We start from the raw sequence: 25760 nt of genomic DNA on the forward strand, positions 1-25760 counted from the left end.
TATTATGTATACATATAGAAAATTTATATAATTTCAAATTTCCATAAATAATATTTTTGAATTACAAGAAATTATTTAAAATCATAATTTATCGTTTAAATATCTTATTACATAAAATTTTAACTTAAAATATATAACAAATAAATAAAGGTACTTATATTATAAACATGATAGCAAAATATCGAAAAATAAAATAAATATATAAAAATCAAAACATAATAAATTGTATACTAACTTATACGGTCAATATCGCAATAGGTTTGCTATATAACTAAATGTATGAATAAATAATATTATTATTGATTCAAAATATAAGACATGGCTAAAAATATCCTCGTTTGATATACCTATATTACATATCCCTATGTAATATACTGTGCAAAAGGATAATCCTAGTGTTTACTTATGCCCCTACGGCGCTATTGTTATTTTCATTTCTGTGGAAATTCACCATAAATCATTGAACATAACAACAAAAGCTCATATACGATAGATGTTCTGCAAATATGTCACTTTATAATCTTACTTTTACAAATGGCTTATACCTATATGAATGATTCAGATATATTGTTTAAATTAAGGTTTTTGAAAAACTACATTTAGTAATACTTACTAGATATCTAAAACTAAATATTAACATAAAACAAAGCATAAAATGCATTTGAAAGAAAATATGTATCCTGGAATTTTATAATTTATTTGAATAAAACTTAAATTTTACTTAAAATTATTATAAACATAAGCTGTTCTTTTTTTCATGATATTATAGCTATTATATCAATCGACAATTATACTTAATGACTAATGTACTTAAGTCTTAATTTTTAAATATATATAAACTATAATTAAAAGCAAACAATATTCGATAAAAATTGTATTTATTATAAAACAGTTTTATTGTATTTTCTATAGACACGTAGGCATGTAGCTTATATTTATCAAAATATTAAGATATAATGTACAAAGGTAAGATGAAGAACAATTTTAATATTATTTTTGTAAATTGGTTAAAAACTATAAAAAAACACGATCAGAATTAAATAGGTACTTTATAACATTCTTAAAACCAGAATAAAATGTCCATCACTCAGCACCAAGTCTTAAAACCATGTTATGTACAAATATTCTAAAATATATTTGATTCTTGTGTAAAGATCAAAAATAAAAAATAAAATAAAATAGTATATACACTAAAATATAGTCATAAACTTTATGGATATTGGACATCCATTAATATATTTTATACACTCCAAATATTATAGAAATAACCCATGAAATGTATCCAAAATATGTTAAATTAAAAAGTCAAATAATTTCTAATTTCTTATTTAAGTATAAATATACTATTTTATAACGATTGAATATATTATAAAAATTGTTCATAAAATATGACCAAACGAAATCCACAATATTTATAACATATATATAATAACCTAAAAAACAGGTGTTATAAGAAAGAACGAATTCACATAAAACCCTTAGGATAAAGACATCCCCTCTAAAAGATTTTAAACGACAAGTTTATCTCCAACGGAAAATGGGGTTAACTTATTCAAAGACAAATACCAAAGCTTTTAAAGTCAGCACACTTGACAGTTGAAAACACGGGTTGTATCGAAATAAATAGTATAGTCCAATTTTCATTTTACTCTCTTTTATTGTAAAACGTATAATATATTAAGTATTAAATAATATACGTTTTATATTGTGACCTAAAATAAATATTGATAATTATTGACAATTGTTTTTTTCAAAAAGCTCAAAAATTAAAATATAAATAAAAACATTTTACTGTTGATTCTTGATTAGATGATTAGATATAATAGACACAAACAATAAATAATATAAGGCAAAAAGATTTACATTTTATTTAAGAAAAAATACGTGATTTAATGCGATGTGAACATTGAGGCTAGTAGCATATTATTGGTTTGGTTTTTATGATCTACACATGCGCAGGGTACGGCAAGCATGCGAGTCGAATGACAATTAGGGTTTAAACTGTTTTCCGGAACTCAATGCACGTATATTTACCGATTTTTATATTTATTCTTATTTATCTTTTCATTCTACGTCCAATGTATCAACTTACAGACTTATTTTAAAAAAGCAACAAACGGTAATGACACAATTTGGAATACTGAAAATATAATCTGTGCAACACTATTTCAACGACAGAATAATTTCATTATATGTAGTACAATAATTTGACTAATAGTTAATATCTAAATTATATGGATATTATTTATTTAAAAAAATATTATTATTATTATTATTTTTTTTTTTTTTTTTTTTTTATTAACGGAACAAATAATTTCAATCTGTATATGTAACAAAAATACAATAAGTAATACATTTATTTAACAGGGCTTGACGGCTTGATTGAAGGGGGCGGGGCGTCCAGTGACGCTACTTCAGCTATTTTAAAAAACAAACGGTTGTTTCTAAGTTTTAACCAACCTTCACTTGGAAATTTTCGAATATTATCACCTGGTAAATGATAAGTTCAATTCGACATACTACTGCCCTATGCCAAAATAAGTAAAGTAAAACGAATAGGTAACATCTGGAACATGTATTATGTTATGATTTTATTACAACTACCTACTTAATACGTATTAACTTGGAAACCAGAATATTTTATAAAAATTATTAATGTATTACCGAATTATCGATTTAATTTATTAAGTTTATTTAAAGTTAAATACACATCATAAATCCTAACGTTAATTTAATCTATAGAATTAACACGCGGTAATCTGTAACTATTTTATGTATCATAAATGTAAAAGTACATACTGCAACACATGTTTAGCACCCCTGCCTAATGCCTATGCATGAAAATGAATCATCAGCCAGACGTCTAACAGCCAAGGCAAACATGAGACGAGTGAGCCTCGAGGCAATAATTGTCATACCGATAAAAAATTTATTTAATTTCAGCGAAAACTATAATAATATACCTAATTTTGATATCATGACGTATACAATTTTGTATGGGACAGATATTGTTAATAAATACATTTGAGTTTATAAATGTGTAATAATTATTAAATATACTACACTATTTTTGTTAAAACTATTTTTACTATTGATATTTACAAACACATATTATTTATAAATATTAAAGTTTATAAGAATATCAAACTATCAAAGTGATAATGATGATCCGATTTAATGCATAATGTCTTACAATATTCTGTAATAATTATTCATGGACGTGTATATTACTACATCGTAATCTATAAGGAAGTTATGAATGAGTCATAACAAAAGAATTATGAAGATAATATTATTATTATTATTTCATTTAAAACGAAATGATTACAAATAAAAATATACATTTTAATGATTTCTAAAAATTAAAGTTTCGGTAAAACACTGAAAACGAAATAACCTTAATTCTACTAATGGAAAATAACCCCTATGGAGAGAGTCTGTAGTCTTTTCCAACTACATGGAGGATTAATAGACCCCAAAATTAATTAAAAACAAAACTAAACAAAATTAATCGTTGTAATACTTCATTAATTCAATAAGACGACATAAAAAGGTAGCTATAACATTTAAATTTAATATTTTGAATACAAAGGTATTACTATAAATATTTACATAATTTATGTGCTTATACATTTCGAATATAAAATTCTCATCAATGATGGTTAAAGACATTGTCTTATTTGCTTATAAATTATAAATAAAATTTAGAGTAACGTTTGAACTTGGTAATATATAAACATAAATATACATACAGTTTCATGAACAGAGATGCATGAGAATGGCAAATTACCCCAGGTTACGTAGTAATAACTAACTTATTTATAATACGATTTAATTAATATATAATATGTCCGTGTTTAGACGCGAATTACTGGAATACGTTACTAGGTATTCCATTGCCCACTTGATTAACCATTTTATCATTATTGTAAAACTAGAGTTGTACAACAAATTTTATCATGTAATACAAAAGAAAAAAATATCTGAATTATAGAGTAAAACAAACCATCGACTTTAATTTGATGTATTTTATAACCATTTATAAAGAAAAAATAATACTATTTATAATATGATACTAAAAGATATATAAAGGTACTAAGGCAGTAAAAAAATACAAACAATTCAATATCTAATTTTTTAAACAGAAAAATGTTAACGATACAGAAAGTGAGTAAAATTCAATTTGTTATAATATTCATACTTAAAATGCAATTTAATCTACTGTATATAATATCTCTAAATTATCATGCTCAGATAAACTTTGAAAAAAAATATTATAAATCGGAAAACGAATGATAAATGATATTAATTTTAACTTACTATGGTTTATTTGAATTAAATAATATAGGAATATGAATAAATCCGATTAAAACACTGATATATTGCTATATGTTATTTATTCATATCAGTAAGTATACAATATAAAAATAGAGATATTAATATAACGGAATTAAAACAACATCTTAAATGAAAGCAATAAAAGCAACAACAAATTTACACTCAAGACGTACAGTGTACACGGTATATCTATTATGAGCTATAATAAATTAATTCATGTACAAAAATATTGTATAATTTCCATGTTTAACTCAATTTACTAACAGTATCAAACGTATTATTTAACAGCTAATAATAATAATAAATAAATAAATAAATGAGTACTGCAAAAAATAATTAAGGGTGAGGTAACTATTAGATGTCCCCTAGAGTCAACAATATACATATCTAAGATATATAAACAACGAATAGATAATATTAATTTTTTTTTTTAAACCTAAAATAATTGAAAAAAAATAGGAACACAAGTATAATCTTAAGGAGTACAAACATGAGTAATTAATTATTAAACAATTAAAGTATTATAAGAAATAATAATATTTTTGCAGTAATAAAAATTATAAATTAGCAAGCACTTTAAATATATAATACTTTTATCGTTTTATTTTACACAAAGAAAGGAAACGAGTCAGAAGTTCGCAGAATCCGTAGGCTGACGGACCGCGTAGGCATTCCAGCAAGATAGAAATACAACTTTGTCCTAACACAGCACAGGTAACCGTAATACTAAAAACAATCAACCTCCCCACTTCACCATTCAAATGACATAACATCAATATTTGTCAATACTTTATTCCTATGCAGGTGCATGTACCATTTTATTAATTAACATTGCAACGATTAATTTTAATCTCAACAATGTATTCATTTTAGCATAGGTTTTAGCAACAAAAAGACAATGATACAAAATAATTAGTACTTACAAAGTCGACCAAAACTATGGCTCAGGCGTTTTTTAATTTTTTGAACTTTGCTTAAAGCACCACTCTTCTTTTCTCTCATGGTAACTCCTAGAACAATAGAAAATGTAATTAACAAACAAATTTTAAATAATACCAATTTGTAGTTCTAAGACATTTAATTTATTTGAAATTATTTGTAATTTTACTAAACCAATTTGGAATTATTTTTCAATTACTTCTCATAAAGAAATCAAAAAGTACCTATTTATGCTAATAATAATAAATTAAATTTTAAGAATTTAAAACATCAATTTTAAACATTAAAATGTTTACCTAATTTCGGTGGTTTTTCGAAAACACCAAAATAAACTACAGGAGTATCAATTGTATATGATCATTATGCACTTAGTATACAAATATTACATATTAAATTAAATACAAACAATTAAGACGCAAACAATATTTATTTAAACGTATGAAAAAAATATATAACAATATTATACATAAATAAGTAAATGTAAAATGTATACTTAAAATATTATTTTTTTAATAAAAATTCACACAGGAGAACACACAACAATCAACCACTCGCGAACGGGTCACGAGAACCACTACTATAAAAGCAGTAGCAAGTACTAGCAACTGGCAAGCAATGTCAGCTAATGCCTGTCAGTGTCGCCGTTCACCAGAGTACAATATTATTGTTCAGTTGCAGAAATGGTTGCCATCATATCATATTATGCAAATGGAAGCAAATAAATAAGAGCTATAAACTAATTTATTCATAATAAGAAATTATCAAACCAAAATTATTTTTTATAACATAGCTTGGATCAATGTATACGAATACTATTATAATATACTATATAATATTAATAATTAATTAAGTATATTATAATAGTATTCGTATATATTAATCTAAGCTATGTTATAAAAAATAATTTTGTATAGACAATAAGATACTACCTACCTACATAATTTAATTAATTTAAAAAAATATTCACAAGTAAATTATTTGTTGTGGTATATGTTGTGGTAGTCTACAAGATTATAAACAGAATACTAGAATAATGTCATAATGAAATAGTTCTAATATAATTAAGTTACCTACATGATATAAGCTATAACTATTGCGAATGTATTTTATTGTTACAAGTTTATTGATTAAAAACAGAAAATTAATTCGAAATTATATATTACAAAATACAATTACAACTTACAACTTTGTAATAGATTTTTCAAAACTATTATTTTATAAATTAAAATTTTTTAGTTAGGTACCTATATATTCATTAATTTTCCAATTATTTTAAATATGAATAATCACTAGATTTTATAGATTTATATATAAATTTTATAGTTAACTTTTAATTTACGCAGAAAGATTACGAATGAATAAAATATTTCACTAATATTTTTAACTAAAAATTAATTTTGAGTTAGAAAAAAATTAAATACATCGATTTTATACTAATCATGTGTAACTTCAATGAAAAATAGATACCTAAGTTTTGTCTTAAGTATTTCTTTTTGTGAATAACCAAATAAAAAAGGATATAATATGAAAGTTTCCCCTTGGCACATAAATCTGGATTCCGATCTTACGTTAACTACGCTTGACAGCAAAATCCTTGTCAAAATCAAAAAGGGGATATGGATAGGGGTCTCTACTTCGCCCACTCTCACTCACTACATCCGAAACAATATTCGCCATCTGGCACATAAAGGGTCATTGCAACATCAACTACTACATTTCTTCTTCCCTTCCGCTACGTACAAAATGGCCATAATTAATTGTAATAATTATTATTAGAAGAACCCACATACCAAACAAAACATTCCCTTTTCTATATACCGGACAATAATATAATATAGGTCTGTCACCTATACTCTATATTTTGTTAAAGATATAAAAATACCAAAGTCATTCATATTATTTATTATTTTATTGAGCTAATAACAAATTATACTTGATGAATAATGAACAGAATAAAAGTTGTATTTTCTGAGTTTTTGACAATTATATAGAAACTGTTATAGATAGGTATGGTTTATAAATATACCTACATTATAATACTATTGCTATTACATGCTAATGCTATTATGCATTTACACATTTAATTATAAATTACTTTTAAAAAAAGTTTATAGTATTAAATGAGGTACAAGTTAATTATTTACTATTAGAAATTATCAAATCTATAACTTTAAAAACTAAATTCATTCAGAATTGTAAAATAATTTTAATTTTAGAGGATAAATATATAGGTTTTACAATGGATACAAACTTTTTTGGGGGGAGGGGGTATCTTTTAAGCGTAAATATTTTTCAAATTTTCAATTAGAGATGACGTAAAAGACTTGAATTTTCCAATCAGAATTTATACTAGCACTTTTAAGAGATGATATAATTTTCGAAATATTCTTGCTTTTTTTCTCTGTTAGAAGTTCAAATGTCGATAAAATTTATCAAAACCACACAAATGTGCAAACTATTAGGTAGGTATAGTTACAAACTTATAAAAGGCTTAAAAACGTAATACAAATTGTTCTTAGAGTAGCTAAAGAACCTTAAATAAACCGTATACTTAGGCATAATTATTTTTATAAACATATTATATAAAGTTTGATATTAAAACAAAATATAAAGATTTTAGTGAAAAAAAATGTTTATGTGAAAGTAATATTTAAGTTCTAACCAAGTTGTAATTTGTAAAAGTTATTTTGTAGTAATTCCAAAAAAAATATTATTTATAGAAACAAAACATTTTTGCAATTATAGATAAACTAAAGTTAATAAAATAATAAGAATAATATATAATTTAAATATATAATATTGTAGTAATTAATAATTTAATAAAATAAATGCGATGTTCATTAACACGCTTACCGTATATCCGGCTAGAATCGTTTTTCGTATATGCAATGGTTTATTAGGTATTGATTCCAAACTTAACACATTTATTACAGTTTCCAACTCAATGACTAGGTACACTTACAACTTGTAAACAGCAGAGTGATTTACTCGGGTTTTCATTAATTAAATACCTTATGCAAAAGTGTCGTAAATAATAAACATTTCAATATTTAAACGTAACCACTAATTTAAGAAATGTAATACAATTAATGATAAACTAAAATCTCCAAACTATGCAAAAAAGATATCATACTTATGAAAATATTTTCAAATAAATTTTAAAAGAAAATAAATACAAATAATATACACCTAATGGTTAAGTTAATAGTTAATATATTATATAGGTAGTTATAACTAAACGTTATTCAATAATACTGTTATTTTTAGTGAAATCTTAATTCAATTAAATAATTGTTTGCATATTCAACATATTTATACTGTGTGTATAAAAGTGAATGTTAAGATGTAACCTATTAAATGAATGGTTTAGATTCATAACGAATAAAATAACATAAAGTGCCCGTTACTCGTTTTCATGTATTCCCACTTTGCATCCCTTAATAAATATGACCTACATAAAAGGTTACACAAAATCCTAGAATAGTTTTTATTCGCTCTCCAACATTAATTTCTAATTTAAATTCTGGCGGGCACTATTCCCGAGCAGCATAAAAACAGTCGAAGATGGGCGTACAGGATCAATTTTCCACCGGAAGATACCACACACAAGGGACTCCGAACGAAGTATTTCCCTGACGTCAAAATATTAATTATTCAGAACATTCAACAATAAAACAAACGAGCCAATCACATAGTAATGTTTAATTTGAATTGAAAAGTTTTATTCTTAACAATGAACTTATTATATAAACGAATTTTATTAGCACGTCCAACTTTTGTTGTCTCTCAAAGTACTACACTTTTTGTTTCTCTACTCAAGTCCTTCTATACAAAAACAATTACACCACAAATTCAAGAGAAAGCGAATGGAGAGATTAAGTTACCTAGAAAAACGTCCCGACACGTTATTGTCCACCCTCAGTAGTAGGGCTGTGTGAAATTCAATTACAAGGTTATTCGGAATGGTCACGGACAAATTGCAACACAAAGATCTACCCTTGATGTTAGAATTTAATACAGTGTATATGATTCAGGGTTTTCAAAATAGGATATGAAATGTTACGCGCCTTTCGACATTAGCAGCAGTTATCAATAATAACATAAAATCATAGTAGGTATAGATACTATATTATCTAAAGAGGACTATTTTCTTGAATGCGGTTTACAAATTTGTTTATCGTATATTAATATTATATGTTGATTCTCGAGTATATAAAAAAATATGTGATACACGTATACATTTCATAATGTAAGTCTGTGCGTCTATTATTACTACAGATTGATCATCTATTAGAGATAATTATCACATAAAACCTCAAAAAAATAATTATTAAATATATTTAAAGCCTATAGCAGGCACTTGGCAATATAATACGTATATGTCACCAATTCGCTTGTATACTATATTGTATACTGTATACGTGATTAAATAACATGAGTTAGCAGTTTATACAGTACATTAAACGAAATGCTAGTTAGCCAAGCCTAATTCAATTTCCTACCAAAAGAGGAAATTGCATGACACGAGATAGCTGCAGCTATAGTGTATTTTGTGCGGTTATTACAACTAAGGTTAATTAAAACTGACTAATATTTACATAATCAAATAGACAACAGTTCGTGTTGCCATGTTCCGTAGGTACTGTATTTATATTGTAAATATTTTAATAAAACTAATATGTGGTCTAGAAACAAGACCATAAATCTGACAGTTTTAAAAAAATTAAAAACCTGAATTTGTTCTATAAAATATATTTATTTAACTTATAAGTTTAACTATATTGTATCATTTAACAAATGTTTTAAGCAATTATTATGCACGTTTCATAATTACAATGCTTAGACTCGACTATTTAACATAATATCTTAAAATAAATAAACGCATTAAAAAAATAATAATAATAATTACATTCAAAATAAATTACATTTATTATACTTTTAAGTATACGTTGGTTCACCTAAACTCAAAAAGACTTCATATAAGTTCTTAACTATAAGCAAGTGATAAGACAGAAAAGATATGAAAAAGGTATTAACAAGTATCATTATGTGTAGAGGTATATAACCTTTTTTCAATTATTAGATAGGTATATTAAATAATTAATTATTTCATTAGTTATAAATTGTGATATTAACTAAATTCTGATACTAAAAAAACTTTTAATAATAAATATCATTGCAATACAAAAAAGGATTCTACGAAGCGAAACCAAAGTCTACAACAACTTATATGTGAATTATATTTGAATCGTATATTTTTACTATTTTAGATTTTGAGCGAAGTCATGAATAAATTGGTTTTACATATTTTGTTTTTGTACATGTGTGTCTGGTATCATCTTTAGAAGCTTTATTACACATTTGTTGAAAACTAAAATTAAACATACCTACATAATATTTAGTTTTATAAAAATCAATTGTTGTAATAAATTTGTTTATGAATTTTATTTACAATTAAATACTTCAATGCGCGACTAAACTACGATAATTAACATATTATGTTAATATATACGTATATTAATACATATATTATCAGTAGTATATTCAACATCAAAGATAAAATTATATCATATCAATCCATAAGAAATTCAATAAAATACCTAATATGTGTAAAAAAAAAATTGCATTCCGAACAAATTTCTGGATTTCTAGTACCAAATTTAATCTAGTTGGTATTTGGGATATTAAACATTAAAAAATAAACGTACTTTTTAAAGTAACGGGAAAAAACTAAAATAAAAATAAAGATGAACGGGTAATGACTAATGACTAATGTTTACATAACGCTAGTTTTCAGTAAATCTATTTTATTTTATTGTAGTAATTCGAAAATAAATATAACTACCTACAAGATGTTCACCAAATTATAAGAATATTAGCATTTGTCATTTTATTGATATGGTTTAAATTCAAAAGCATTTTAGCACTTTTAGCTATTTATAGACATGATTTAAAAGCATCTACTTTTTAAGGTTTTTGTCTAAATCAAAAAGTTTCAAAATTGAATACTGCAAGGTGTACCTATCATTAGCTTTTCTCACCGACCTTTTTATTGTTTAAAAATACATAGACACAATTTTACTTTACATAGTCATTTTTTACGAAGCAGGAAACAAATAATATTATACTCGTATAGTTAAAATATATATTTTAAATATTAATAATTTCTATAGCTAAAACCTGAAAATGTAATACAAAATTCTATACACATTATCTTTTACTACAAAATTCTAAAAATATTAAAGATAATTTGCCATGATTTTTTTTATAAATATTTGAAGACATTGTCAAATGAAGAATCTTAATAACATTTAATAATACTTACACGAAAAAAAACTTTTTTACTTATTAAGTTATAACTTAAAAAAACATATTTAAAGAATAGAAACTCAATAAACAATGCAATTTATTAATTAATTATAGTAAATTTAAGATGATTAAAACTACTACACCATTCTACTATTAACCGCAATATTGAATTACAAGTTAATAACAATAATACATAGTATATAATAATAGGTAATATATGTATTATATTATGAAGTGTTTGGAAAAAATTATTTCTTTAAATAATTTTATTATTTAAAGGAAAAAGATAATTAATATAAGTATACAAAATATGTATAATATTCTTAGAAATATAGGCTGATTTATCATTATTTCAATCATTTAAGTCTTAAACTTTAAGAGTATTTTATATCTATGTGTGTTATCTCCGTCTTATACGAACTAACAACATGGCAAGTTTGCAGTACTTAACACAATCCATTTTGTATCGTTAATTTTAATATAATTAAGGATGAATTGACCAATTATACAATTTAAAGATATTATCTAAGGCAAGTTGTAAGCTTTAATAGGTACCTATTTCGAATTTTAAGTGATTATGAGTGTTTTAAAATTGTAATACATTACATAAATAAAAATAGATTATGCAAAACGCAAAATTTAAGATTCTATACGTTTGGAACGCAATAGAAGATGAATAAGATAAATCATACGGGTTAGGTATAACGTTTTTGAAAATATTTTTTTTTCATACTTTACGTCTGCGAACAAAATTTTATTTAACAATACTATTATATCGTTATATTTTTTTGTTTACTTTTATTGCATTTGTACGTAAATCCGACAAAATTGATTTTAATTTGTTGGTATAACTCAAAACTGAATAACCATAGATATTTTAGATTTTCACTAAATATATGTATAATATGTTTGTTTTGTAAACATGATGAAATAATATACAAAATATTTCGAATTTTTTGAGTTATTTATAAACATGAGAATTTTTTTTTGATTTTATTTCTCTAATTTTCAATAAATATTTTCGCTCAGTGAAAAAGTTTAAAATTTTAAATACAAGATTCCACATAAGTTGATCTTATTAATATGTGTAAATATTTAAGTACATTTTATTAATTTATTTTTATAAGCACAAAATTGCTTACCAGTTTTAAATGTACCACATGTCATTGAGTAGGTCAATACAATGAATGTGTTCAATTTGAATTTAATAATAAATCATTGTTAACAAAAATAATAATTCTGAACGGAAACCGGCCACCATTCTACGCTTCTAAGGATATTTTATTATAAATTTATACTCTCTAATAATTGCTATTACTATGCATATCGTAATTAATTCAATATATCAAAAAATAGAGGTTTATCTTTTTTTATATTCTTTTATTTAATTTACCTTTATTCTATATAACAAAAAATTTTACGTAGAAACTATTATAAGTAATAATTTCAACAGCCCTATAGGCAATAAAATCTAATATTACGAAACCTTAGCTCATTGTTACACGACTAGGAAACTAGGAGGTATTTCATTTGATGTTTGTAATATAACGGCATAGTGTAAGGAAACAATATTCCATCCGCAAAACCTCAGTAAAAGGGGAGAAACTCCAAAAATAAAGAGGGCGCAATAAATTACTGTTCACACCCTTGAGAGGCAATCGACCATAATGTATGCGTTTATCCAGAAGCTCAGCAGGAGACCCTCAGACGTGTAATAATTATTTTTGAACGTAAATTATCATCAGGGGCCTAGAATAATCTCCATTTGAAAACGACAGTTCATTTGGGATAGAAATATTCAAACTAAACTAATGACACACAAATGTTAACTTGCTGTTATGTTTTTATACTTTAAAGGTTTCAATAATGATTTCATGTAAAGCCTTTTAACATTTTATGGAATACAATACTAATTGGATATTAATCCAAACATAGATGAAAGTTTATTGACCTAGTTAAAAAAAAGGCAACTATTGCAGTACCTATAGATTATATAGACACTATAAATGAGGATAAATTTAAGTAATAAAATTAATCAGAAATGCATTTAAAAATATTATTATTTTTAAACAGAACATAAAATAAAAAGCATGTCATACATTTTTTAAATTAATAAAGCATTAAGTATCTGAATATTATAACAAGCAATATATAACTCAAACAGTCAAATTTATTAGTGATTATATGCTTAATTATTTTAATTTTATTTACACCAATTTAAACAATTTTTTACATTATTTAGTTATTGGAATCAGTTTTACACTCTTACATACAATTTAACTATCTTGCTACAGCAGGTACACATTTCATAAAAGCTGTATTAGATTAAATTAAGCTAAGATTTTACATGCATTTCTGATCTCGTTTTCTTTTCTTTTTTTCTTTTTTATTAGCCTTTATAAAAATTTGGCATAACAGATTTTTTTTTTTTTAAATAAATTAACTTAAATATTATACTTATACATACCCATATTTTACTAAAATTTGATACTTAAATTTATTACACAACTAATTTAGGTAATATATTATAATTTTGTAATAGTACTATAAATGTGTGTACATAATAATATTAAGAAAATATGATTAAAAATATATACCAACAAATAGTATTTAAAATTAATCATTTTTAAATGAGAACTGCATTCTAGAATTAGATGTATACCAAAGAAAATAACTAAGTTATTGGTTATCGCACAAATATATGAATTATATGCACTATAGTAAAATTAATATGAAACATATTTATTGGATACTTACAATACTAATTAATAGTAAAAGATATCTTTTTGAAAACAAAAATATTTTTATAGATTGATAAATGACAATTTAATTCAAACTATATTTGAACTTAATATTAACTATATTCTTAAAGATATAGGTACCTATATAATTCAGATACAAAAATTAACCTGTGATTTTTCTAACACTCAATTGGTTTGGGTAGTAAATGAAATTGTAAGATAAATAATAAACATTTGGTTTCTTTAAATATTATTTTAAATTACACATTCAAATCAAAGAAAAAAAACAATGTCTGACAGTTGCTAAGTTTATTTTATTATACCTATATTAATTTAATTTAATAAATATTTCCAAAAAATATTTGTAATTTTCAATATTTATAAAAATGATTTTAAAAAGTGGATAATAATAGATAATTCAAGTTATACCTACATAACAACTTAATAAATAAAACGGCTTTTTTTATTACTGAGTTTAATACTACAATTAGTTTATAATAGGTACATATAATTTTGCTTCTAGATTAAGTTTTAATAATTAAAATTATTTAAGCACAGATCAAATAATTTTAATTAAATTCTTTAACATTAATAAATATTACAGATAAACTTGACTTCTACATAAAATATTAATACTGCAATGTTAATCAAAAAAAAATATAAAATCAATCGAAAAAATGTATTTTCCCATCAATTACTTTACAAAATCAAACCTCCTACAAAAATAAAATTATCAACCTTAACCTAACCTAGCTAACTTTACCAGATGAATTTAGTATTGTTTTGGGGGAATATCAATTTTTAATTCGATAAAATTGAAGGAAGTCGAAGTCAGAACAGCTGTTAGTTGACAAGCATAAAAACTAGATATTTTCAATTATTTTTAGGAAGCTAAGTATATTATAATATTATGTATTATATTATGAAAATTATAAAAAAAGTATTATTTTACAATAAAGATGTTCCAGTTAAATATTGGTAATATAATAATTGGTAATAATACTCCTAACCTGCATGGTAATAACCAAGAGTTTATGTGAAATTTTACTAAATATTTTATTATGTGTATATATTTATACATTTCAGTGTTGGGTTATTATTAAAAATTATAACTACCTACCTAATCAAAATGTTCTGATAAACTAAATATAAATTAATAATAACAATTAGGTAAGAACCTATATACCTATTATGCGAATCAATAATATAGAATTAATTATGTACCTAGTTAATAAATGAGATTAAAAAAATATTATAAAAAAACATTATATAACAAATTTTGCAGTAATGAATAAAATAAAAATGCCTGTAGATATAAGTGTTTCATACACAAGTGTCTAGGTATCTTAGTAGATATGTATATCATATATATTTTATCTTAAGAAACGTATAATATATAAGTAACATATAAGATACATGTAGGTTTAAAATAAGTATGTCAACAAAATGTTTGTAAATGATTAAGTTTGTTTGAAATACTTTAAATTAAAAAAGAAACAATGTAAAGAACCGTGAATCAGTTATAGGATTACTATTTTACTAACTGAGTAATAAGATACATATCAATGTATACAAGATAAATACTAATATATTCAAATATTTAGTTTCAAAAAGATCAAATAGGTATGTATATACTAAAATTTTAAACTATATATTATATTCAATAGGTAACAAAATGTTATTTTCAAGTTTCAACCCAAGTAGCTAATCATGGAGGGTTTTGAATTATGAATAAAATAACTAAAAACTAATAGTAATTTTTTTTACTAGAAATACATTTGTATACATACAATAAGCTATTTAATAAAACAAACACAATTTTCATACAGTAAATTCCTTGTAAATATTATTAAATTGGCTTGATGACAAGACTAAAATCCGTATTCACAAAAATTTCAAACTCTAACCTACATAATATTATGATCACATTCGTCCAATTTGTATTGGAATCTAGTGAATTAAAATACCTAACATTTCATTGAATACAAGTACCTTTGATCAAAACGTTATCACACTGCTACCAATACGGGGCAAAATATATTAAAATATTATTTACATACCATCTTTCAATTTGGACGTAGAGTTGTTGCAGTTTGGCTGGCAGTACATGCTTTGTCATTTGTAAATGAAAAAAAAAAAAGGAGAAAAAAATTTAAAATATATAATATTAAAGTTTACCGACGGACTGAATTTCAACACTTAAACTAAGAGGACGTTATCAGACATTTCGTTTTGTACATGATTACCTATATTATTATTACAATATTATTATTGTTATTATTATTTAACTAAATAATTACAGTAGCCGTTCTTGTTGCGCGTGTAATAATGAACGGACGTGTTATCTCATTTGTTGTTTTTCGTAACTCCGTTTTATCCCTTTATCTGCGTGGGTGACCGTCTGTTTTGCAGACGGCGCACAGTGCGACCAACCGGCGCCGACCGAAATGTCCCGGGCGCCCGCCGGAACGTCCTCGACGCCGACGCACACGGACCACGAATGCAGCCTGCTGCTGCCGCCGCTGCTTTCCCGTCGAAATCGACGCGATTGGCGATAGTCCCGATGACGATGACGCCGGGACGACTTAATCACTAAATTTTTTTTTTATTTTTATTGTTCGTCTTTACTGTGTATAATACGACAAACTCGACACAGTCAACACCGCACCACGACACCGAGTCGTGTCCATCGACAACTCTCGAGAAACATAACGTTACACTAATAATTATTATGTTTTGTATTACTATGATAATATTATTATAATATAATGTCGTTTTCGATCCAAATCGAATATTTTCTGACCTTCCGGGCTGGACACACTGGTCTCTCCCCTCGATTTCACACGTCTCCGACTCACGAGCGTTTAACCCGCAGAGCATTATTATTATAGTGCTCTGTCGTTTAACCAATTCACCGGCGGCCGTAATTGTACACAAACGTCAAACGCTCGATTTGCGAGCTCGTCGAGTTCTTGTTCTTACCCATTTACTCGAATGCGGCCGAGCGGAGGGAGTAAACGAGTCCAACTGACCTACCGTTTTTTTTTTTTTTTTTTTTAATATCCAATATTATTATTATTATTTTCGTACACGTCACATACGAACGGATACGAAACACTCGTCGTGACCTTCTTAATCATCAGACTTTTAAACTTTCGAACGAATAAAAAACAATAACGGAAGAACGATTTGCAATCCTTGACTTTATTTATTTAATTCTGAAATAATCAATTGCTTACACAAACAAAAAACACTATCACAATTTGTTTCGTATAAGTATTAATTATATCTATATATATATATATCTACAATACCTACCTTTAACCTATCTATTCTGAAAAAAAATTATTTATAAGGGCACTATAGGTACTAATAACACTATTTTTTTTATGAACGCTTAGATTTACCACTCGCACTATCGGTCATTAAAACGTATAAATATGATTTATATTTCAACGAATAATACTAAGCAGATATATATTATTTTATTTTTATTTGAATTATGTAATGTACCTATATAAGTGTACATAATGCGAGATTAAATAACTATCCATATCTTAAAAGCTAAGCTTGAGTTAGAGATAGAGCGAGTAAAATTAATTAAATAAAAACTGAAAAGCAAATATATACATAATACATATATATAGAAAGAAAATTAAAAGAAAAAAAATCTGGTTAATTATTTTGAAATTAAGTAAAAAAAAAAATACACAAAATGGAAAGTATTTTAATTCTAAAAATACATAATTATGAATAATATTTCTTACATTATTTTGATTACAATGTATTTTTTTTTTAACTGAAATGGCAAATAATTAAGATACGTCTGTTCTAAATGGTCATCAAATGATTGACTCTAGGATTTAAAAGCATACCTACTTAACAGAAATATCATAATTTCGTTTGATCTTTTGTTTTCTAAAAAAAAGCTTGCTATTACCTTATTATCCTAGGATAATAGCTATTACCTTTTTTTTTTTTTTGTATAAATATTTTACTGATAATACACTAAAATCCCATATTTACTTGTATGATATGATTTAAATTGATATCTTTTACCTCTATAAATAATATGCAATACATTAGTAATGAATTAAAATGTAAATTGTACCATGGACTACGGTTTACTGTGAATAAAGTTACAGTGATAAAATAAAATCATTACATTATCTCACAGATTTCCATATTGAACTTCTATACAGATTTCTGTATAGAAGTCTGTGCATTATCTCTATAGATTCGACGGACTGAGAGGCGGCCTTTAGCATTATTCAATGATATACTATATTATAACGTATAAGTATAATAATTTAATATTATCAAACGTCCAGCAGCCCCAAATATATAGAACCCGATGTGCTGTAACAGCTATATTATACCTACAAATTACAACACACTAGCATATTATACCGAACATCCGCCTGAATATAAGTACCAAGTATAATAATATATATTATGAGGGAGGGTTAGCTCAACCTCGAGTCCCTATAATCCGAAATTCTGAAATGACTATAAATATGTGTGGCATACATTTTATATTGCCTACTTTATTAGTATCTATCACTTTATTCTCACAATCATAATAATACTTAACGTACAATATTATTTCCTTCTTGCGATCTCAATGATATTGTTGTGATATTCAGTCCAAACTTCAAAATAATATATTTAATCACTATTTATTTTATGAAATAAATGGCATAATGTTATACCTATCTCAAATGCACAAGCACAACACTAATGACTTTAATCTTGAACATGTTATATTAATGCAACAAATAGTATTACCTTATTACCTGGTTACCTATTTATTATAATAAATAGAATATAACAAAACATTTTTACTCGTATAGGTACATTTCTATCGACAACAAAGCTAATTATACTACCTAAAAAATAACAAAATATTATACAATTTCGTGTATTTACAATAATAAAAGTAATTATTAATAATTATATATAATACAATTAAAAAATATAAAAAAACCATCCAAAAATGGTGACCTCCCACAAATACAGCACGTCTAGTTGACATTATCACCACTAGAGCTAAAATCGGCCATACACGGCTCACCCGTTATTATCTATTCAACCTAAAAGAAGAACAGCCAATCTGCCATCAATGCAATGAAATTCTGTCAATCGAGCATATAACACTTCACTGTCCTATGTACAATGAAGAACGAAAAATTTTAAGTCACCCCACTAACATGGAGGAAGCATTAGGAGAAGCTTACGTTGATGCCATTTTTAATTTTTATAGATCTATTAATCTTATAAACCTATTGTAACCGTATTGTAAATGTAAATAGTTATATATAATATATATATGTGTATACTTTTAAAATTTAAAAATCGTATGTACTTTATGCATCTTATGTAATCTTATCTGTTATATCTGCAAAATTCTAAGTTATGTAACATTGTATAAGCTAATGACCATAGATGTCGAAGCGTTTATTCTTAATAAAAAAAAAATAATAATAATAATAGTATTTTGTCTATATTGTATCTATATCTATAACTGTTCCTAATAAGTATCATGTTAGAACTTATAAGTTACCAACAGAAATCTTATAATAATATATATTTTTGAGATCAGACATGTACATTTTACTTCTAAAAAATTACAAAATCTTTAGTTAATAATTCATTTTAATTTTTACCTTACGCAGTAAGATGAGTTTATTACTCTACAAGTTCCTAAATATCGGATATAAATTCTTATATAATTAATTTCACTATAATAGGTATTTATATATTTATGAAAATATCAATAATTGGAAATTTTTATTGCAAATCCTAATTTATATTAAAATTGTATTGTGTTTTATATTGGAATAATTGGATGCAAAAAAAATCACTCTGTAGAGTCTCTCATCATTTTGCAGTGACCCAGTGTCCAGAGCCTCCTGCCACCCTAAAATTGAACTCTGGGTATTAATGACTTTGAGATAATAAAAATCGAGTAAGAAACAAAGCTATAATTTCTAAACATTAAATAAATAAAATATGGTACCTAATTAAATGACTAAAATAATAAGGAAAGAACTCATTACCAATGTCTACTGCAAAATAATTATTAATATAACTTGTATATTTTGTAGTACAATCACAGTCGGCTTCATAAATACTGAATACCTATTGGTTATTTATAATATATTATAATTCAAAATTATATTAACTTGATAAATTTATTTATGCATTTAATCAAAATAATTTAATTTCAAATTGGTATTATTGTGTTAGTACATTATTATATCAATCCGCTGTAGACCACAGTTATCTTTAACATTCAATAGAATCTACAAAATGATTTGAAAAACATTGCATTGCTTTTAATTTTAATTAAAACATAAATAAAAATAATATAATATGTAATGGCAAAAAGATAAGGGTAGAAAGATGAATAGTAAAGAGAATGGAATGATTATGTTTAAAGTATTAAGTAAATGTCTTATCTTTAACTGAAGAAAAAAATAAATAACCCAAATTGAATAAGAATCCCTTTCGTGATTAAAGCTCATAAAGTGAATAGTGTATACTTATAGAATTTTATAAATAAGACATAAATTATAAAAAAAAAAAAAATGAATGGGTAGGTATTCAAAATCATTATACTATCATATATTCATATATATATACTATATAGCCATATACGAGTAGGTAAGAATAAAATGACTATAATATTATGATACAGCCGATATAGGTATGTAAAAATATGTTTTTATCACTGATATTATTATATTATAAATATGCAAATAAACTTACATATAGACCTAACCAATGACGTAGGAAGGTATTTTGTGGAGGAAATAATGATTTTCCTCTTCCTCTATAGGAATTGAATAATATACGAGTTATGTTTTTTTTTAGGATTCGAATGAAATATGTATAGGTATGATACTCTACATAGGCTGTATTAAATTTATTAAATTGAATGGTTTTGCAATGAACTAACAGTTTTAGTATTGATATATTTTTTTATATTATTATTATATTTTATATTTTTTTCATATTTATTTTAAACAGTTATATTATTATAGTTGTTCACTTTTTGTTTAATAAATATACCTATCATATTTTTTATACATTAAGTTTACCTCACTCCTCTCAAAAATATTATGTAAGCATCCTAGGTGTTATTCTCAGCTGACAATAATATAATTTAATTTCCTATGAATACTTATAATAATTTATAATTTATGCATTTAAATCTTTTGTATTTAAATTCTAAGAAGATCATTATACAAACACAAAATGTACAGCATCGTTACTAATTACCTGTCTCAGCATCAGTTAAAGCGCTTGATCCTAATGTACTTTTATCCTTAAAAATAAGATCCAAGGAAAAAATGATTCTATAAGATAGAATCAACCAAATTTATTTATTTTTTTTTTTAGTTAATATAGACAAATATTTATTATTAAACTCCATTCTTCACAATATTATTTTTTATCAAAGTTTATAATGTCTTTAAATAGAGACAATTTTAAGCTATTTTATACTTTTATTTGAAATAAAATAAAATATTTATAATCAGAATTTAAAATAGCGAGTTATGGAAAGTAAAATAAAAAAAGTTATCAAAATCCGGCAATTCTACGAAGTGAGTTTTTCCCGTGAAGTATTTTTTGTTAATATAATAAACCTCACTAACTCCTTCTAATTAGGTAAGTATATTGGATAGTAGATTAGTAGAAAAGTATTTTAATTAAGATGGAAATTAAAATATAAAATTAGAATAATTTTCAAATTGATAGAACTGCGTTAAATTTGAATAATCGGTATCGAATTCCTAATAAATCAGTTTGGAAGTAAATACCTATCATATATATATATAGTATATACTCTACTCGTATATATGATTTACCTATTTATCAACAAATTAGATAAAATTGAAAAATATTACAACAGTATAGACGTACTTAAAAATATTGGCAAAACTCATTGTCATGATTTTGAATCACGAAATCAAAAACAAAATTGTCTTATTACACTTTTATATATAATTAATTTTGACCATCCTACTTTATAATAAATAATAATAATATAGCTATAATAATATAATGGAAGTCATAACTTATAAATGTGTATAATTTACTTATGTGTATTAAAAATATCGCATGCAACTTGAACATATCATTTTAAAGTATACTATCATACAATTCGTACAAAATGTTATATATATATAAGCAATTTGAATGGACCAACATAGTGTTATTCAATAGCCAATAATAAAATGAAAAAAGCTATTTTAGGTTCTATTATTTTTTAATCAGAGTAATAACATTTTGTAAAAGTTTTCTTTTATATTAATTATGTTTTAACTTTTAAAACTTAATATCATAAATTATAATGCATGATGGAGATTTCGGGTTGTATATATAGTTGGTAGGTACTCCGTAGTCGATTATTAATAATTAATAATACTTCTTATTCAAGAATTTTAGTACTTTAGTAGGTAGTTAAAATGATGAATGATGGTGTGATAAACATATTAGATAACACATTTAAAATTATTGTAAAAATCTGAGTTTAATTACAAATACTTTTTAAGTGAACAATAAGCATACAATACCTTTTTCAATAAGTTGGCTGTCAGTTAATTGACTACATACCTAATATTGTTATAGTATACGAGTGTATACTGTTAGTATGAGAAATTAGATAGGTACTTTTAAAAAATAATATCAACTGTAAAACTAAATAATTTTTAATTCTGAGAGGAGCGATTCTATTGATTTTACAATTGTGTTGTCATTAATTTTTGAAATAGTAAAAATGTTTTAATTTTAAACTATGTGAATCAAAATTATTGAATGTAGATGGTTTTTGTGGGTTGGGGAGGGGAGTAAAGAGGACAATGAAATAACCATAAAAAATGGAAATTTTGACTTCAAACATTTTTTGATAAAATTGATTTATTATTTATTATTTTCATGATTTACCTTTTTTTTTTTAATATTATTAAAATTTTTATATTTTATTATAATTCAAAAACTTATAATTTTAGATATTTGATTTCACCAAATGTTTTTATTATAATTCTTTAGTTTTTATACATATTATTTTCTAAAATAGTTGGACTCTTTTTGACATTTTCTATTTGCACATTTTTTATTTATATAAATTACACAATATTTAAAGAATGTTAATTATTTTGTTATATTTCAAATATATATTATTCGCGGTGGCTTAAAAGTACGAATTAAAACTTTTATATATATCATGCATTTTATAAGTTTATTACATTATTTATACGCAATGAAATTTTTAAAATATGTAAATTAATTATGATATCATCTTTTTATACCATGAACCTATTTACACTGCATGTTTTATGCGGTAAGATGGCATATTGACTCAGATAATATCAATGACATAATATGGTATATAAACATAATATATTTAATATGTATTATTAGTTATTTATTATAATAAATAAATACTAATAATACAATGCAATTTTTCAACAGAAATTAAATTAGATTACCTTGTTACTTTAATAGTAATATAAAATACTTTAATAACAATATTATACAAGAACATACTATTAAACGTACTTTACGTACTTAGATAGGCTAATAGATCATTTCATTTATTTGTCGATACCTAATCCCTCTAAATAAAAACTTATAGTTGGATTTGAACAGATGAATATCTAGTAATACTTATTATTCGTATATGAACAACTTGTCAACTCGAAATTCGAATCCACAAATATAATTGTGTTATTTGAATTACTTTAGTCTTAATTTAACCAGTGCAGAGGTGAGGTAGAGCTACGATTTAAAGTTAAGTAATCAAAAAGTGACCATCTGACCTTTTGAGACCAGAATTGTACAAACTGATAATGCTAAACACATGCACACTGGACAAATTTGTCAATCAGTCCGTGTATATTGGTAGTAAAAGTTTCAGGCTTCAACTGCTTCGAGTATATTGTATCAATAGTACATCGTGCATGCGCAGTTGTGCATTACAAAACACTTACGTGCACAAGATAATAATGTATCAAGGGATTAAAAGCGTGCGAATGTTATTAATAATTATTTTTTCGACTCGTTAGTCGTTATACAATGTACAGTTTTAGCAGTATAATTAGCTTCCGCTTTTCGACTGCCATTAAAACGGGATTTTCAAAAGTTTAACTTGCAACTATATAGTTATATAACTTGACTTATATTATGCAGCGTGTGTTGCTCTTTTCTCGTGAACTACGGAAGTACAGAATACACGAATGCCAACGATAATAATTTATTATTGTTTATATGTATTATGTTTCCGGGGGCCAGCATTTATTTGTTGCCGAAACTGCGTGATAATATTATTATACAATAATAATGATAAATAATCTGATCGCACGGTCGTTAAGGCCAATAAATCGGTCTACGACATTTCAGATATAATATGTACGATTGCGGTGTGACGTGTCAGCTTCTCCACAATACGGCACTACTCCATTACGCGGCATTATATTATACGGGCGACAGTAGTTGTAGTTGCGTGTACAAACGGTACTTATTAACGATAATGGCGCACAGTGTCCGATGCGATGACGTCACCTAACGATAACAGTGACTTATATTACACGGAATTCAGTGACGATACTATTATTTAGATCCAAATATTTTAATCATTTTTAGTCTTATCTATGAATAATTATAATTCATAATTTACTTTACAATATTATAATATAATAATATATTATACAAATGCGAAGATATTATAATAATATGCGATATTATTTCACTCATTATAATGTATAGCTGAACCTGAAGTACCTATACATCAATATAGCTACTCAATAACTGTTGAAAGTTTTGGATAAACTTGAATATTGACTATTAAAAACAAAATATTAATATAGTAAAAAAATTATCCGTGTTTTGACAGAAGCTGTTTTTTTTTTTAGAATTTTGATTTTTAAAAAAGTAAGTATTGTTAGGTATCATATAAAGAACTAAAAATCAAAGTTGATCAATGATTATTGTTTCTAAGTAACAAAGTAACTAAGTAATTAAGTTTTATAGTCCATTCTATATAACCCATAATTATAATACGTAGGTAGGTACCTATAGGATTAAAACTTGACATATATATATTGTATACATATTATTTTAAATAATAACTCTTCAACTTTTCTACTATATTATTTAGAGAAATTATTAAAAATATTTAACACATCTTACTTTTATCTACCTTAGATAAATAAATTATATACCTAAATATAATATATTGAATATTAAATTGACTTATAATATAATTAATTAATTTTATTAATTTCAATTTTTTTTCTAAGTTCTCACAAAAACTTATTTTCAAATTATAAGTAGGTATTAATTTACACTTTATAGTAATTATAATATAATAATTGTAATTTTATAATAATAGTACTTATATATTATAGATATAGCTGGTATTGATTT

The 25760-nt window shown here is 24.7% G+C and overlaps 1 protein-coding gene across 3 annotated transcripts in view; it reads right to left on the reverse strand.

The window, feature by feature from the left end:
* Positions 1-16694, reverse strand: part of LOC114128804 (cyclin-dependent kinase 14) — a 46934-nt gene extending 30240 nt beyond the window's left edge. Inside the window, exons 1-3 of one of the 3 annotated variants that reach the window (XM_050201935.1) lie at positions 16628-16645; positions 16388-16437; positions 5262-5348 (exon numbers count right to left, since the gene is read on the reverse strand). In XM_050201935.1, coding sequence (XP_050057892.1) covers positions 5262-5348; positions 16388-16436 — 136 coding nt within the window. In that variant the 5' untranslated portion in view covers position 16437; positions 16628-16645. Of the gene's footprint in view, positions 1-5261; positions 5349-5573; positions 5853-16387 lie in introns of those variants that run through there. The other 2 variants (XM_050201932.1, XM_027993390.2) reach the window with 2 other exon arrangements.
* Positions 16695-25760: the final 9066 nt, after the last annotated feature.

This window comes from Aphis gossypii, chromosome 1, assembly GCF_020184175.1.
Source record: "Aphis gossypii isolate Hap1 chromosome 1, ASM2018417v2, whole genome shotgun sequence".
Lineage (NCBI taxonomy): Eukaryota > Metazoa > Arthropoda > Insecta > Hemiptera > Aphididae > Aphis > Aphis gossypii.